This window comes from Anguilla rostrata, chromosome 12 (genome assembly GCF_018555375.3).
Source record: "Anguilla rostrata isolate EN2019 chromosome 12, ASM1855537v3, whole genome shotgun sequence".
Classification (NCBI taxonomy): Eukaryota; Metazoa; Chordata; class Actinopteri; order Anguilliformes; family Anguillidae; genus Anguilla; species Anguilla rostrata.
This window is the reverse complement of record NC_057944.1, coordinates 12,161,679-12,180,869: the sequence shown is the minus strand read 5'-3', so window position 1 is coordinate 12,180,869 and position 19,191 is coordinate 12,161,679. Positions and strand designations below refer to the sequence as shown.

The 19,191-nt window shown below is 41.7% G+C and overlaps 1 protein-coding gene across 1 annotated transcript in view; it reads right to left on the bottom strand.

Moving 5' to 3' along the window:
* The window catches only part of esamb (endothelial cell adhesion molecule b), a 51,758-nt gene extending 32,567 nt beyond the window's left edge, over nucleotides 1–19,191 (bottom strand). Inside the window, exon 1 of the mRNA XM_064301963.1 lies at nucleotides 15,642–19,191. Within this exon, the coding sequence (XP_064158033.1) occupies nucleotides 15,642–15,708 (67 nt within the window). The 5' untranslated portion in view covers nucleotides 15,709–19,191. The remainder of the gene's footprint in view (nucleotides 1–15,641) is intronic.

Here is a 19,191-nt window from a genome sequence, read left to right as displayed (position 1 = left end):
TAGACCAGGCAGGGCAGCACTGCAATGTCAACAGTTGAGAAGGGAAAACACGCAAGAGAAATATCTTTTACGATATTTCTCGATATGGCAACCAAACCTCTTCGATAGTACATTTGCTAACATTTTCTAATGTTGGACTAATCATCCACCAAAAGCATCTGCTGATGACTTATAATGCTGTCATTTATAAGCAGGTATTCTTCTTAAGTGTTCTTTATGAAGGCTGGTGATAACCCTTCAATGAGAAGTGGGTTTACACAAGGCCCTTCCACAATCCCCAAGGGACAAATGATGTTAAATTATCAGAGCAATACAGTTTAAAAACACTAATTATTAACGTTATTATGAGGTCATTCAGCAGGCACCTGGTGAATGATTTACATTTTTAAAAAAACTGAGTGCTAGCTCCTGCTTTCCTGTAGGTGTAACAGGTTGTGGACTCTACATTGTAAAAAAAAGATGCTTCACATTCAAGCTGGAAAATGTGCAGAGTACAGTGTTAAAATACAGGACCTGCAATAGGAGATCAAATCCAAACCAGCCTTGCACACAATGCACAAATGTAAAAATACTGATGGAGGGGTAAGTCAGAGTATGTCAAAATGAATGCTGTATTTTGGACTGATTTAATCCAGCTTTGAGCCAGATAACAAGAGCACACTGATCCAATCGCGCTGCTCCATTAACATCCAATGACAACAGTTATTTTTTTCCTGGGGCTGTTTAGAAAAGTAAGAAATCACAGTGTGCAGAAAAAAAGGATTTATCCAGTCTGTGTCATTTATCTGAAAACTACGTTAGACACAGAAGGCACTGGACATTGGTGCAGTGACACACCGGCTGGTCTGGAATGGAATCCTAGCTGTGCCACAGGGCGAGACACAGTTACCAACCGTGTCACCCAGAGACTGACTTTTTACATCAGGAAGGTTTTCCGCTGTGCAAGAGCCCAACTCCTCTGTCCCTGCGGCCTGCCTTGCACCAGAAGTACACCTAGTGTACTCCGTGAAGCAGTGTTTGCACACCTTACCTGGTGGGCTACAGAGTGAGAACAACTGAATTCTGGGAACATGTTTAGTGCTCTAGCTGATATTACACAAAAAAAAAAAAAAACAAAAGGGAGAAAAGGGGGGATTAAAAACTGGTTTCTAAAAATCAATAATACACTCTATGAACTACACAAAACGCATATGGATATGAGTTAGTGGTATGAGGCAAGGCTGTTTCCCCCCACGCTAATAAATAATGAAGATAAGATGTTCACCTTCAGGTATGTGTACTGAGTAACATGTGACTTCACCCGCCACTGCAGATAGTGAATTAAACCATCTCGCTGTTGCATAACTTTACACGTGCTTTCCTTATCTTCTCCTGCCAGGTCTCCACAGAAGCCACACAGCTCATATTACTTCAACTGCACCAATTTAATAACTCAGCCAGGAAGCCTCACTATTTAACAGCTTTTTTAAAAAAGGAAAAAAAAAGTACCCGAAGGTATGGGAAGTCAGGTATGCCACACAATAGGTTCACTGAATTTAACTCTCTAATGGTCCTTTGGCTATGCATCCAGGGGATACGATTCATTATTCATGGTACAATACATACAAAGGAAATGGGCTGCTCAACACAAATCTTTGGTGTTTTGAAAGAACCTCGTGACTAAAGCTAACTGTTGCCGATGACTGTTCTACAACGCACGGCTTCTGGCTATATTTTGAGAAGATTGCAAAATCATTTGTCTTTGCCATTTGCCGTCAAAACCAGAAAAAGGTCACACTGCATGACAATGTTAAGTAATTAGTATCTGAAAACCAACCAAAACCCATCCAGATTCCCCTGATAAGCCTCATTCAGATATAAGCTCAAGAGATGATTTTCTAACACTTCCAAAGACCATCCAAGCATCCAAGCCTTCAAGTGCTCTCTTTCTCAGCAGCATATTCAACATACACTCTCTCACACACATGGTTCTCGTCATCTCAGTGCACTGACAGCTATTTCATATAACCATGATGCACATTATCCTACCCTTCAAATTATACATTTGTTCAAGTGGTTTGTTTTTCCCTCATGTTAAATTCAGCTAATTTCAGAATCTGTTGCCCTCATTCGCCCTGCAGAAGAAAAGGAAGAGAAAAACACTCTCAGTACGCAAAATAAGCACTCACTGCAGGAAGCACAATGCAGCCAGACTGAGCCGTTCAAATTACCAACCAGGACCGTTTTCATGCAATTTGAAATGTCTGGATTTGACTATGTTTAGCATTACAGGCAAGACACCCAAAGCAATTTGCACTTGGCATTGCCAGAATGAAACTGCACACTGTTAACCATTAGACTGCAGTTCCAAATGCAAGCTCGACGTTTCCTGCCAACGTTTCAACAAAAATGAAGTCTTACTGTGTCTTAATCCATCCAATAACCTAACATACTTAAAGAATTATAAATCAGAATCAGAATGTCAGAAATGCTTAATTTTCGGACAGACTAGCACGAAGGACCTGCTAAAGAAGGTACGGTTTCTGGCTCAATTATACGGGCCTTTATTTTCATAATAATTCAGACATCTTTCATCAACATGCCCTAGTGGCAACGCGGGTCAAGGAAGGAGAGGCGCCGACAGCATTTTAATCAAGTGCTCAATAAAACATCGCAGCCGAATCGGGGCCTAAGTCAGCGCGAGCTAATGAAGAGGTCATCTGTCTGAGGAACCTCGTCCATTTCAGATTTATGTTCAGAAAATTAGCTTCCCGGTCGCTGGCTCCACCGGCGTCCGCCGGGACATTTCTGTAGCGGGCTCTAACGACTCTCACGATTACCTCGGGTTCGGAAGATTGATGTATTTGAGGAGCGGAAGAAAAAACACATCGCTGATGGTGGGTTAATTTTGGGTTCCACAGCGAGAGGTATTACACTTTTTTTTTTTCACTCGGACCCTTCGGCAATCATTTTGAAGGCAATTTCTACAACTGCCAGGAGGGCAATAGAGAGAGAGGGAGAGAGAGAAAAAAAAACTGATAGTGGAGGCACATGCTCAGGGAAAAGATGGATGTTAAAGCTATAATGAGCCCCTATGGGTCTGTCTGACAAGACCCCTGTATATGTTCTGTTATATATATATATATATACTGGGAGCTCCATAACGTTTGGCAAAAATAAGTATTTTTTTATTGATTTGGCTCTGTACACCAAAATTTTAGATTTGTAATCAGATTATTCACATGTCTTTAAAGTGTGCATTCTCAATTTTTTATTTCATGGTAAATTTATATATTTTGGTTTCTCCATGTAGAAATTAAAACTTTTTTTTATACATAGACCCCCATTTCAGGACACCATGACCTTTCGGACATATCAGTGTTTTGGAAATGAAAGTAGTCATGTTCAGTACTTTGTCGCATATCCTTTGCATGCAATGACTGCTTGAAGTCTGTGACCCATAGACATCACCCGGTGCTGAGTATCTTCTCTGGTGTTGCCATGCCAGACCTGTATTTTAGACATCTTCAGCTCCTGCTTGTATTGGCGGCTAGTTGCCTTAAGTGTTCTCTGGAGGGATACAGTCAATAATGCTAATCTTTGCGATGCAACAGCTGCTCCCTGTCCTGGTCTTTTCCGCAACTCTCCCTGCTTGGCTCCCAAGGGCTGGATTATCCTCGCCCGCCCAGAACTATGGCCTCTCAATCCGGGTCAGACCTCCCAGACAGGGGCTCCTCCACCTGGACTCTTAAATTTCCAAAGGGGACAGGGCCATTCTTCTGAGGTTCTCTCACTCCATAAGAACTACGCTCACACTTAGAGGTACGACACTGTCAGGACCTGGCTTGTGTGCTTCTTTTACCCAAGTGGCTGTTGTGCGGCTCAAGCTAAGTTCCAGTGTGTGGTTACCCTTCGCATGCCAAGATCCACAATTCACCGGACAGTCCAAATTGGGAGAGAAGGAAAAAATCAGGGTTTAAAAAACATTTTTTTTGAAATTTCGGGGGTTATATGAAAAGGGCAACAACAAAAAAAAAACTCATGGGAAATGTTCTCCTTTCTATTTTACCCATAATCCACAATCCTTTTCTCAACAAAAAAATACACACAGAAAAAATAAATAAATAAATGCAGCAGGCATTGATTTTATTCTACAAACGTATCGCTGAGATACACTTGGGCTTTCATTCAACACCCCCCCTCCAAATTTGAAATTCAATTTTTCCGTGCTTGGGAATGTTATCGAGCGATATCACACCAAAGCCCTAAGAAAAATCAAAATGCATAACTGTTATTAAGTTTTTTGTTTGTTTGTTTGTTTGTTTTGGGTTGACATGGAAAAACGCGTCTTCAAAATTTTCCCAAAGAAGCGAAAGTCATGTTCAACCGCCTCAAATCCTGACTTAATCCAAAGTGATCCTGTTTAGTATAAACTTTAAAATTCCACTGTCTCTTCAAAAGTATGTCTGTGATCGCTCAGCATTTTTTCTTCTTCATTAGCTCTCAGGGCTATGTGCAATTTGCACAAATAAATTACAGTCACTGGAGCAATAAATGAAGTGGACACATTTCAGAATATTCAAGCTTGGGAGAAAAAAAGAGTTTCTGGAAGAAAGTTAAAAAAAAAAAGTTCTCTAAAATCTTCATCTCCCCTGTGGCCACACGCACGGAAACTGTACCCACTGAAGGTTGACTGCGCTGTTAATATATTGGTAGACTATGCGGCGAATATATTAGCACATTATATTTTAGCATTGCCAAAGCTAGATCATTTAAATACTGGCACCAGATCTAACAGCCCCACAAGAACTGCAATGAGGCAGAATGCAGGCGTTCCATTCCACTGCTCAGATCAATGCTTTTCATTTACCAACTAATTTAACTGCCTCTAACTGTAACCTGTCCAAACCATTTTACCATTTCCCCTGTTAGATCCCTCATTACATTTCTGTTGCCATTCCTTCTATCTTCACTATTACACCGGGGCAGCCAGTTGGAGGATGGGCTCCCCCAACTATAGTCGGTTACTCCCATAGAGTGTAAAAGAAAATATGGACAAAATCACTGTGATGTCACCCATTGACTCTCCATGAGCTTGGTGAAAAGTGTTTTGAAGCCCAGGAAGTGCAGTCTGTGGGCGCCGCCATGTTGTACAAATTGGAGCCAGAAACGGCACAGTAGGGAAAAAGGGGGACCCGTATATGGGCATGAAGTTCGGTTGTCCACTATGCACATGACTTGACAGTGACTCGGCAAACTGTCCCTGAATTGTCCACAAAATATTAAAATCAGATTATAAAAACATTTCTATGTATCAAAATATCTATTTTGGAAACCAGAGAAAAGAACTGCATTTCAACGCCTAATTATAATCAATTAGGTTTTTTCTAAATGCTTTCCGATCTAATTTACTCAACTCTGTGGCAAGCTAGGGTTTTCCTTTTTGACATGAGCATGCAAATGTGGAAACTTCCACTCGCACTCCACAGTGACATTCCCACATCGCCGAAAGGCCAGTCCTCCACAGGAGGCAAAAAAGTCCACTGAGAAAGCACCTCCTAGTGATGTCACCCTGTCCATCGGATGTGATCATACAATACGTTATTAGTATAGGACTGGGAATTGTTCTATTATTTAAAAAAACATGTCAGAAAAAAGACAGAGGGAAGAGTCAGTTGGACATCTGGACAAAAACAAATATGCCCCCCCCCCAGTTCCAGCTTTCTGGATGCACCATTCTCAGAGAGTTTGGAGGCAAGACGGAGAAAAAAAACGTGCTAATCGAGTTATCTTTTACCCACAGGACTGTGGCTAATAAACCAAAAACACTAAATCAACCTGACGGATCGGAAGCCTGGCTATAATCTGGTGCAACAGCCGCCCGAGCTACACTATAATAACCTCTGACCCAGGGAGACTGAAAATCTCGTTATCATAATAAGTGGTAGAGGCAGGCTGCCGCTCCTGGAAGTGCAGGGGTGACCCCATTAGAGCTCGCAAGCAGAGCTGTGCGTTACACACAACCGACCCACCGCCAGCCAAGGCCCCTGTTCCCCCTGCTCCTGCTATAATTAGGGCATTGCTGTGGCACCCTCCTCCCTGAAACCTGCTGACAAGATGGCTGACGCCCCCCCCCCCCCGCACTCCCAAGGCCTCTCGAACACACCACTCCACCCACCCACGGCCTGCCAGCACAGCACCGGAGTACCTGCAGACAGGTGGAGTTACTCCACCTAGAGTTACCACCCATGAGTGGCTCCATTGCCGTAGCGACAAGGGAGCCATCTTGCATGTCGAGGGGCGCAGGTTTGGTGAGGCTTTTTGGAACTGAGCGCGCTCTTTTTCCCACGTGAGAAAAAGACCAGGAGGGCGGGGCGGGTGCGATCGATGGATGACGGAGACCCTCTAACCGGGTTTGCTGGGACATGCTGAGACCACACAGCAGTGACCACATGCAGCCAATCAATTCTGACTGCAGGAAAAACACGTAGTTGCTGGCAGCATGGCTCCAGGGATAGAGTAGCCGGAAAAAGGATTCGGGATCGCATCGTTTGATGGCGAAAACTCCCTTTGGCGCGAAACCCGTTTCATCGTCGTCTGTTCTTTTTTTTCCCGGAGATAACAAGTAAAAACTTTGATCGCCATTTTTACCATGACAACCTGTGACGGACGACTAACGAGAGGGAACGCGCAGATATTCACCACGGCGCCTGCGCCACGCAGGGGGTCCCTATAATTGCTCCCGCCAGCCGAACGGCGTCCCTGCTAATGATCTCCGGCGCGAGACGCCGGTGATTCCGGGATCGAACTCGCCATTAACCGCGTCGCGCCGCTAACGCGGGAAAAGCAGCGTCCCACGGCGAAAGCCACATTAGTGGATTTTTATGAATATCTTTACCCGCTGAAACATGGTTTTTTTTTAATTGAATGCCTTTCCTTTTCCGCTGAATTACGGCCGCCGCATTAGCCGGAATGGACCTGAAACAGAGTCGTTATGCTGTGGCAGCGGCACACTGATCAGTCACAGAGGCTACCTTTCACCTGCTCCGCTTCCGGCTTTACTGTAAATCCATATGGGTTCCTCCGCGCATAATGAGCCCTGCATACAGAGTTACAGAAGGGCTAGGAATCCCAAACCCTTTTCATTTCATCTTAAAGAACCACCCTGTGGCTGAGGAATCCCACCTCAGTAAGACAGTTCACTTTGGACGGCCTTCTCCGACACTCGCAACAGGCTGCAATTCAGTGGCCATTGACCGGACTTGCATTTGAACGCAGGTCTAAATAGTGCTGTCATTATATGGTGGCGATATATAAGACATGGGTACATTCCACACAATATAAATAGGACTTTTAAACCAAACCAAAGATTTATTTTATCTTTAAGTGCAAAATATGCAAAAATATGTTCATGTTGCTGAGGACCACCTTCGACTTCCTTCGCAGACCTTAGCTTAGGAACCCCTTCTCTTTGTTCCTGAACAGTTTTAGTAATTGTTTCTCAGTTGAATTAATTTACTTGTTGAGAGTCACTGGAAGCTCCCGTGGGTGAAAGAGTGCCAGAATCATGTCATTTAGGTAAGAAGATGCATTTTGAATAGTGCAGGAAATGAACTAAATATAGAAACTGGAGAAGGAGGGGAAGCTGTTGCTGGTTCTTTAGACAAAATAAAGTTAGACTGGGCTTACTTCCCAGTCAGGGCTCTCTTGTTGGAAGAAGGAAACAAAAATATATGATTTTAAATTAAAATGGCATATTCAACAGTAAACATTTTAAAAATCTTTGTGTACGTCAATGCATTCAGGAACTTATACATTTAACTTGTTATGGAACAGAACTGCTTAATAAAGCACCAAAAACCATGAATTAAAAATGGCGGTTCTGTCTTTGACCGACAAGCCACCTGAGCACGTGGAGCATTAATTCTTTAGCACTTGGTGGCAGTCCCAAGGTCAGGCTGTGGTCTGACAGTCTGACAGAGACTCTAAGACAACGCTGCATTAATAGGGGTGACGGAGGTCTTCAGGATTAGAGGTGGATTTCTCCTGGTGACAGTGCAGACTAACTCAAACCCTCTTTACATCAGTACTTTCTGATCAAAGAGAAGCCTGAGGCTCATTCTGTTTGGCCAAATACTTCATTATAGATCTTTGTGCAAAGTTAAATCCGCCACCATCAACATTCAGGCAATATTGGTTTCAATGATCACAAGAAACTATTCGCCTAAAGCCTCACATTACCCCAGTATAACAAACGCTGCAATTAGCTAAGGAGAAAGTGACAACATAATGCTTCGTTACAATCACCTTGTATTAAACACGTTACAGTTGCACACAAGGTTTCTGAGTAACATTTAGTAGTGCACAACATTGTTGAAGTGGTGTAAACCCAACTTAATATACTTTTACTGTATCAATATTCCCAAAAAACAAACACCCACAAAAGTTTTGAAATGGTAAATATAAGAGGACATTTTATTTAATAATAATCCCAGGGAAACAAGGGCACAGGTTTAAAATGTGGTCTGTGACAACAGCCTGTACAGAGGCTAAATCTATTACCCATTCACCAGGCTAACACCCATTTTGTCACCCTAGCCAGATACCCTACCCAGTGTAATGGGTAGATGTGCTGTGGCTTTCGAACCACAGCCCTGGCAAGCTGCACAGTAAAACAAAGTGCACCAGTAGCACATTTGGCTAAAATTAAAAAAAAACTCTAGCCAAGGGAGCTGCAGGAGGTGATGTCATCCGCTGTAGCAGATGTGACATCTCTGGACTCCACAACACAAACAGTCAATGGGCAGGCTTCCCAATTCATCACAAAACCCTTTTTTGGGGACAGATAAAACAGGCTTTCCAAGGTCATGAACTGGGAAAGACAAGACTCGGGTGGGACTCCACGGGAGCCCCTAGCCAACCTAAAGCACTGGCCTATAAAAGCACTGAAGCCATAAATGACCTATGACCCCTTATTTTACTCAGAATGGTCTGCAGGGAAAGTGGGAGAACCACCAAACGCTACATGCACTGTCCACATTGACCGGCAGCATCCATAACTGGAGATGCTGGTTTTAGCAAGAGAAATTCAGGCGTACATGGAAAATGTACCTTATTCCAAAACACAACTGGGCATTCAGGAAGACACCTTTACAAATGAATGACGAGCACCAGTTAGGCACCATTCTCAAGACCACTACTACTCTTGCTCACAACTTAGCACACAGGCAGTTCTAGCATTTACGCAAAGCCTTCAAATCTGAGTGTTCTTTACTATTTTTCTTTACACCAATTAAATAATTATTATAATCTTCATCAGGTAAGTGCTAAAAAAGACAGCATTATGTTAATTGCCCAATCAGGATGCATCAGAGGTAAAAGGTTTTAAACACTTGCTTGATGAACAAGTGGCTTAAAATCATAGATCAACGTGTAGTGACTGACTCGCAATTAAATGCTTCGTTAACTGTTCATCACACATTTGGTAAGAGCGGGAAAATGATTTTTCTAGAGAAGGGAAAATTAAGGGCAAAGGTTGATTGAATCCAGAACTAATCAAGTGTAAACTCTCTATAACAGGATAATCTTTATTACCTACTTATGTAATCTTTATTACCTGTGATTCCTGCCCATATGCAGATCAAAAACCCACCAATCAAAATACATTTCAGATTTAAAGTAGGAAAGTAAAAATCTTTAACAGGAAATTTTGTAGAATTTGAAATAGATATACTACTAGATATACTACTACTACTACTACTACTACTAATAATAATAATAATAATAATAATAATAATAATAGGTAAAATATCACTGGTAAAATATCTCATTAACTTCCATAGATGCGGCAGTAACATCTCCATCAAAGGCGAGGACGTTTGATTCTCTGAGCAGCGTTTTTTTCGTGCTCATTACCTCTCTCTTCTCCGTTCACCTCTCCTGTGGTAACAGGAGGGTACTGGACAGACTGGAACGGTCTCGACGGCACAGCTGCCTGTCCACACCGTCCGCGCGCTCTCTCTCGTTTACAGCTCTACCTCACAGCGAACGCTCAGGATTCCCGCGGAATTCCTCCAGGGAGGCAGGATAAAAAGGCACGCCATATCAGCAAGTCGCTGTCGGTGGGGCGGGGCCCCAAAACGCCCAGCCAGGGAAAACAAACCACCGCGGCTCAGCCAGCGCTAGGGAATCCGGAATCAGCATTTGGCCAACAAACATCTTATCATGGACAAAGACAAAATATGGTCCGTGGTTTAATAAACACTGATTACCTTGTAATATAATTTTTTAAATCCAGGAATGCAATTTGTTAATATAAGCTAAGTGCTGTTCCAAAGATGTGGCTGAAGATTCAGTGCAATGCGCCACTGTCTGACACCGCAGGTCTCGTAAAAACACATTCCACTATTTTCAAAAACCAGTACAAATTGGAAACGATGTACTTCTGTATTTCTACAAAACAATCATTTGCTTTCTGGAGGTGGGGTGTGTCTCAAGTTGTACCACTGGCTTCATCGACTATATTCAGAAGAATACCCTCCACCAAAATGAATATCCTTCTCTCCCACTCTCCCTTCGTAAGATGTTATAAGATCATGCTCTCTTCTTTTTTGGTGGCGTCTACATAGAGGAAATATAGGAGTTGTGCGCCTGTGAGAGTATACACATGAGAGATAGCTGTAAACACCCCTTTGAGCACGATGACTGCTATGTGTTTTTAGAGCAGGAATTCCCAAGCGTTCTGAGCCCACAACCCACTTAATGAGCGAGTACATTTTCAGTGATCATCCCTTAAAATGCAGCCTTAGCACCATTCAAAAATGGAAATAACATTTTCAATCATAGCACAACTACCTTTAGCCTGTAAGCAGTGCAGTGCATATAATGAGGAGAGTGCTCAGTTTGACAGGTGTGAATGTCGATAGAAAGTCATAATACAGAGGAAGCATATTATACCTGCCCTTTCCATTTCTCACCGACCTCCAGGATCAGGGAAACAGTGGCTGTGGAGTAGCAGTGTGAGGAGAATTTAATCCGCCAATGACATACAGTGGGACGCAAGGACACTATCGCTGAATAAGGACATTTAAAAAAAATAATTACATTTAATTCTCGCCGTCTTCAAATTATTAATAAAATGAAAAGCCGCATCTCTGCCATCTATCCTTGCCAGGACTTTCATTTTAATCCAGTCAGAGAGCGACAGGGCTGCCACTGACTTACCTTGTCCTTGCTTTAAAAAAAAAAAGGCAAAGGCAATTCAGTGGATTACGATCAGCTTCTGATTTCAACAGCGGCGTAGATTAGTCTGCACGGTGCTCATATCGCTGCCGTGAGAATGACATCTCTGACATTTATTTTTATTTATTTATCTTTAATAACTAGACACAGACCATCAAAGAATATCTGCGGTGCTGTCAGTCAGAATGCAATCACACACACACACGGTCTGAGCCACACAAGATAGCAAACCGGTCTGAGATTCAGGCAGTGATATTCTCTTTCGCAGACACCCGTCACATAATATTTTATCAAGTAATTTTAGATAAGAGAAGGAAGCTGTAAATTTAATGTATTTTAATGCACTACACAGTCCGTGTCGTCCTGGCTGGATTCAGAGCACAGGGCGAGCTACACAAAGGACATAAAGCAGTGAAAACAAACAGAAAAAAAAGTTTTAAAAAAGAGTAGAAAGTATACTGAAAACTCAACTGTAGTTCATGCTCTACTTGACGTGAGGACCACTGAGATGAAGATAGACAAGCATCATCAGTGGCTAACATAAACATAACATAACACGCTACATAAGGATCATACTACACACGCATCTTGAAGTATTTCACCCGGTCTTTGACCTCAGCCTCCACCTCCTACACCTGAGAAGCCACGGCCAATCGGCACCTGGTACCGTGCGGGGAGTGTAAGCGTGCTCGAGCGGAATGGAATGAGAGGGGCACAGCCGAACAGAGCTCGTCCATCACCAGCGTTTCTCATATAAACCCGCCGCATAAACAGTTTAACAAATAACCTGGATTTGAACTCAGGAACTCACGAGAATTCGTTTCTGCTCTCTGCCTACACCGTGTTACATGGCTCAGACTGACGCCAGTACTCCAAGATGCCAATCCAGTTTTTTGTGTGTCAGGAGATTGCGTAATGTGTGTGTACTCTTGTGTTCGTGCAAGTGTATGTACGCATGTCTCCATGGATGTGTGCGCTGGTATGCATGTATTTGTACTGAATCTATATGCATGTATGTGTTGTTCATGCTTGCGTGCATTCATATGTACATTTGCGTCTATGTTATACTGCACATACCCACAACGAGCTGTGAGTTTGAGTATGGCACGCAAGGATTTCCCTCACATTCCAAGAAGAAGTTGGCAAGGATTCACTGTTCAGTGAACAGACAACATGGCCGCCCTTTCACCCCAGCATCCCAGACACACGAAACTATCTTTTCTCCATAGGGCCTGCTCAGAATGGCTCCATTCTCACTTCAACAAGGCATCCCAGTTTGGAATACGGATGGACTTCGTTCTCAGTGAAATTACACTTTACTGCACCCAGTGTACACCTGTCGATCAAAGTAAACAATGAAGCTTTCCCTGAGTTCACGCGATGGAATGGGTGGCCAACACTCGGCCTGTACCATCTTGGACACGTGCGATAAGTTTGACTACATTACATTACAGACATTTAGCAGACGCTCTTATCCAGAGCGACTTACACAACTTTTACATAGCATTTTACATTGTATCCATTTATACAGCTGGATATATACTGAAGTAATTTCGGTTAAGTACCTTGCTCAAGGGTACAACGGCAGTGTCCTACCCGGGAATCGAACCTGCAACCTTTCGGTTATAAGCCCAGTTCCTTACACACTGTGCTACACTCCGACTAATTGCTTATCAGTACTCACTAGGCTACAACATTTTTCTTTTTGGTTTTAGCTATTCTGAGACAATGAGTAATCTTTGACTCATTTCTATGCAGACTAGGAAACTCGGTTATCTCTATAAGAGTAAATGGGTAGCTCAGTAGGTGCCTTAAATGGTGCTGCAGGCCTATTCTCAGAGATGATAAAATGGAAAAAATATTTGATGTCACACATACCAAGTATTCTCAAATGATGCTTTTCAGAACTATAAATGGAGTGCATGCACCAAGATCTTTCCAAGAATTTCGCTTTCAAGGCTGATTTCCAGAAACCAAAAAAGTCAATTTCAAAATCTAAACAAATATATATTGAAAGAAGATTAGATGATGATTAATTGCTAGCGTTGCATAAACATAGTTACCTTCATAACAGTAGAACTTCTTTTATCAGTTCCCAAATTATACACTTTTCAACATCCATAATACATATATCTATATTTTTCTTTGATTTAAAGAATTTGGTGAATAGCTTAGAATAAAACAGAAAGCACCTTTTTGAATGGTGTGTGGTTGGAGGGGTGGAGGGAGGGAGAGAGGGAGGGAGGGGTCTGCTGCCTGTTGTTCTGCAATAAAGGGCTGGGCTATAACTGTAACAGTAATTATCCAGTATCACTGTCCCCATGTGGCGTATCAGCTTTCTTTTCTGCTTTTTCTGTAATCATACCTACTATGACAGTGAACCTACAAACGTCATAGGCCAAGTGAAATGCTTCTGGGAAGGAAAAAAAATAGAATCTCCTACGTATTTATTGGGTGTTCATATGACAGCCAATCAGAAGCGCAGTCATGCAGCTTCCGTGATCAAGAAAACCACATCCCATAATCACACAGACGTTGAATATATTAACCATATTGTTTGTTGTCCAGCCCTAACACAATATACATGATGATAATCATCAGACAATAAAGAGATAAGATGTCTATGATGTGAGCATGACAAGAGTACATGCAATGTCATATGTGATGTACTGCATACTTTGCTTAGACTACTCACCATGTGTACGTATACACCATGTGCACATGCATTCACAAAAATTAAGAAAATTGAAATAGAATGGTGATATACATCTGATAAAGGAACGAAATATGTTTAGAGAGTGGGTTATGCTGGCATACCAAACTATGCGCAAACACCCTGGCAGATACACTTCTCAAAGATGTTCTACTGAAGTTGCAGAGTGCCTACTTGTGTGTATGTGTTCTCATATACAATACGAAAACTAAACTTTGATATGTTGCAGATAATAGATTTATATCTCTCTAGGAGCAGTAATAGAAACCAGTATAATAGATAAGTGTATTTGCATGAGCTTGTGATGCCAGCTGTTGATACCAGCCTACCTACTTATCTGGCAAGCCAAGACCATGACAACAACAGTGCTATTGCTTGGTTTCATTAGCCACATGAAATGAACGTAAAGCTCGGAATTAGGGGTTTGTTCTGATAAAAAGGCCAACTGATTTCCTGTTTTATTAAATAACATTCAGGTGACTACAGTATCTTTGGTCCTGTGCCTTCTGTTTTATAAGAAACCATTCCTCCCCAGCTCTTGAAAGAGTACCTTAAAGGTCACTGTTGGCATTGATTAATGTTGAATTCCTCACTGCTGGAACAGTGTTGAGATGGACTCTGTGAATTCTTAGAATGGGCACTGAGCTATAACTTAGGATTTATATTCTAATTCCATGCAGACATGTATGTACACACCCAATGATTAAGTGGTCCTTATATTAGCAATGTTACTTTGATAGATTGTGTGCATCAGTGACTGCGCAAAGATCATATTTATGAGCTTATAATGGAAAGCTATGTGAAACTCGGATAAGAAGAATATTATTTTATTGGAGTCTGTTAATATATTACTGAATGTTTACTTCTAAAACTGTGTAATATGTGTCATAGCAATAAAAAGAAAATGTATCAAGGAGATTAGTTTAAAATATCAGTAGATTTAACAATTAATCTCATTTCCAATATTGCTAAACATTGCGTTAGTCAATGTCACATTAGAAAAACATTAGCTATATTCCTGAATCCAATAAGCATACTCAAAAGGAAGAATCATTATTATTCATGACGTGAACAATGCCTACTTGGCCTTAAGTGTAAAAAAACTAACATCCTAATCTACTGTTCTGAATGAAATAAATCGTCTCTGACGGGTGCTTGAGGAGTAAACTAAGTAGGCCTACGCATTACTTAAAACAATAAGGTAGCCTACACTGAAGCTTCACATTTTTAACAAAAGATAGGCTACTGGGCCACTGTAGTGTTCAGCTGTTAGTTTGAGAAAACAATAAGTTCCATTGATGACACACACGACATGACTGTAGCCTTTCATGGGAAATACAACGTGCCTCGTTTCTCATTCAGGAAAGAACAGGTGTTATGTTCAAATCCTGCCGAAAAGCCGCTCTCGGTAATCTTCTGCAACTTTAACATTTCCATGGCCTTCGGGAGAAAGTTAAGTATTTTTAAACAGGGGGACATTGCCCTTGCTTTCTCACTCTCACCTATTCCCCCACCACATTCATGAAGACATCTAAATAAAGGAGCTATTGTGTTATTATCTCGTCACCGGTGAATTATGATACTGGGTTGAATTAACAGAAATTATACAGTACACGCATAAAGTACTTGCCAAAAACGAATTGAGATAAAAACACTGTGCATCCTTCATTCACAATACCTTCCCTGTAGCATTAGTTGCACAACCTACCTGTAAAAGCCCAAATCATCAGCAATGACAGCAAGGCGCTAAGTTTCCCAGAAGTCAGCATCTCCATCGCCCGACATGCAGTCTGTGTGCCCGCCCGTCCTGTTGCCTCAGAAGTACAATCCTCCAAAACAATTCCGTTATTTCCGCACGATTATCCTTTGGTCGGGGGCAAGCTCACAAGTCAGTCCCAAAAGACAAAACTCTAGAGAAAACGCGAAAGGTGGAAACGACAAACTGGGACGAGTATAACTGGGCTGTGTGTAAATCGCCTCCGGTTTGGTTCCGATGCACAACTGTGAGCTTGAGCTGACATTTGCACCGCGCAGGAGCGGTTGTCCTGATGTACACGCTCAACAAGCAAAGAGCCAGGCGAGGCGCGATGTTCTGCTCCTTCTAGAGTTTTTATGTCCCTCTGTCTCCGTCGCCTTCAGAATTTTGAAGCACTTTATCCCACGAAAGCATTACTGTGCGAGCAGTAAACATCGCTGAATGTTCCGGCTGCGCGACGCTGGAGTGGCCGCCCTTCCCCCTGCACCTGTGAGGAGAAGCTACGCCCGCTGTGACAGTAGGCACGCCCCCAGTTTCGACAGGTGCTCTGAGCTGGAGGTCGCCTCCTTCCTCGGCCCGGTGGGGGCTGAAGCTTCGGGCTTTGGAAACAATACAAACTTTTTTTCTGGGGGAAACAGAAGCGAACACACATAGGCAAAAAAAAAAAAAAACAACAACAAAAAAAAAACTGATGATATCGCTAACATCGACATGTTTACAACTTTTTCTGTTTTTCTACAATTCAACAGAAATGCATTTATAACACCACACATTACTTACCGGTATTTCTGAACAAGTTCGTGTAGGCTGTCGCCTACACAGAGCAACGTATGTTCAGGGACAGGTCATGCACAACGAATAACCTGCGTCAATAGCCGAACGACGCAGAGAAAAAAGGCTTTGGAATTGTGCAGACCTGTATGCCTATGTATGCGCACAATTAAGAACGCAATAAGAAAGTTCATTACTACAGAGACGGGTTGCTAGGTGCCAGTCATTCATCACTAGCCTACTTCGAAAGATTCAGACAACCTTATCTATAGATAAGCGGTTTTGTAATCTTTATTTTGTAAGGTATAACTGGAAAAAAATGTACACGGTTTTTAATAATTTTCCAAACCTCACCACAGGAATGCAAAATAATGATATAGCTCATTATAGGCTCGACTTCAGTTGACAGTCAGTAGTGCTGCAGCTCCAAGTAGCCTACTGTACCTACAGTGTGGTGTGTAGAGTGCAACTAGGCAGAGGTGAATATATCTCTAACACCAATTTAGGTATAACCAGTTGCCATAGAAACATATTTGAAGTTAAAGCAGCGAAATTGCTCAATTACTGGTGGTGGATGAGCTTGCTGAAGTCTCAGTTTATAATCCTGAATTTCTGAAATGAGAGGGCACTGAAAAGTGATTGCTTAAGAGATTTTTGACATGGAAACGTGCTGCAAGTAAAGATAGCGAAAGAGCTCTCAGCAAGGAATAGCATCATATTTAAAATGGCAGAGAAAGAAATAACATTCTAGCACAATAATAAATGATTCATATTTGAGTCTAAATTTGTTCCTGGATTTGAAAAAAAACTAAGGTTATTAAGCACATAAAACATTTATAACAAGTCCAATCCCAGCCTGTACTGTTGACATGAAGCAGGATGGATCCATGGATTCATGCTGTTTACGCCACATACTAACCCTATATCTGGATGTCGTGGTAAAAATCAAGATTCAACAGACCAGGTGACATTTTCCCAATCTTCAATCATCCAGTTTTGGAGATCATGTGCCCTCTGTATCCTCATCTTCCTGTTCTTAACTGACAGGAATGGAACTTGGCATGGTTTTCTGTTGATGTAACACACCCACTTCAAGAGTTGACGCATTGTACATTTAGAGATGCCCTTCTGCACACCACTGTTATAAACAGCTGTTATTTGAGCATTTTTTTTTACTTTCCATTAGCTTGAGCGAGTCTGTCCATTCTTCTCCGACCTCTCTCATTAACAAGGTGTGTTTGCCCATAGAACTGCTGCTCACTGGATGTTATTTGTTTATCGCACCATTCTCTGTAAGCTCTAGAACAGGGGGTGGCAATTCCACTCCTGAAAGGCTGATCTGTATGCAGGTTTTTGTTTCCAACAATCACACTGGCTAAATGAGCTAATGGACTATGTAAACCAACACTGGTTCATTCGTAGATTATATCACATTAAAATGTTTCATGTAGGGACAGTCTGCGCTTATCAAGATATGTAGCTATAATATCAGATGGCATAAATATTAGGGCTAATTAAGTAATTAAGGCCAGAAGTTGGCATGAAAAACAGAAAGAATGGCGGCCCTTGTTGCCTGTTTCTGCTCTAGAGACTGTAGTGCGTGAAAATCCCAGGAGGGCAGCTGTTTCTGAGATGCTAGAACCACCACATCTGGCACTAACAATCATACCACGGTCAAAGTTGCTTCGATCACGTGTCTTGGCAATTTGTAATGTTTGGTCGAACAACAACCAAACCTCTTCACCATGTACGCGTGCTTTATATATTGAGTTGCAGCCACAGTCTTGTTGGGAGGAACAGACTCGAGCAGGTGTAGGCTAACTAATGAAATTGCCACTGAGTGTTGTGTGTTTTATAGGATAATTAAACAGCCTATATTAATCAATAATCATAACAATAGTTTTTCTAAATCAAAACTAATAAACCAATAAATTCAGACTTATCCTCTAATAAACGGGATAGGGTGGAGATATATACAAATATTACGCCAGTGTCATATTGTTGTACATTTGGACTGAGATATTCATTTTAGCTTGTAGTGCAACTCTGGAAACCTGGTTTGATTCGTAAATTGTGAATTATTAATGCCTTCCAGTGCTGCAGGCTAGATTCTAATGGATTTAATGCAACATATCTAAGGCAAAGCAGGTTGCCCTGGCCTTAACTTTTCACTTTCTGAGTTAACATTGCAACAGTGTAGACTCATCCTCCTCCACTACACAATCATGACAAGACCATGTGGGATTTGTAATGCCTCAACGGCAAGTTAATTATTGAAGGGTAAACTTGAATGTCTCATATTGTCCTTTCGAATAGTAGTAGGCTACTGCCATTTTCAGCTGTTTTCCAAACACTCAACAAACCAGTCGTAGGCTACATAATAATGTACTGGCTTACTTTTCTTGATAATATTTAAATCTAAGAAAAGGCAAGAAAATGAACGAAGCGCTTGTTCATCGTGTTAATCCACAATTCCGCCATAACCTATAAAATGTGTTACGTGTAGCTTCTCATGTACCATTATGAAATTCAAGAGCTCCCAATAAACATGCTAAGTCTATGCTTCTTCAATGCATTTGACATGGAGCACATGTATAAAACGGTGTTTCCTATTTTAAATACGATGTTATAATTTTCTGGAGTATTTTAAACGCTATTTAAATAAAAAGATCTTACCTTCTTTGCAAACTTAATTAACCCTGTATTTTTTCACCGATCCAACATAAGCAAA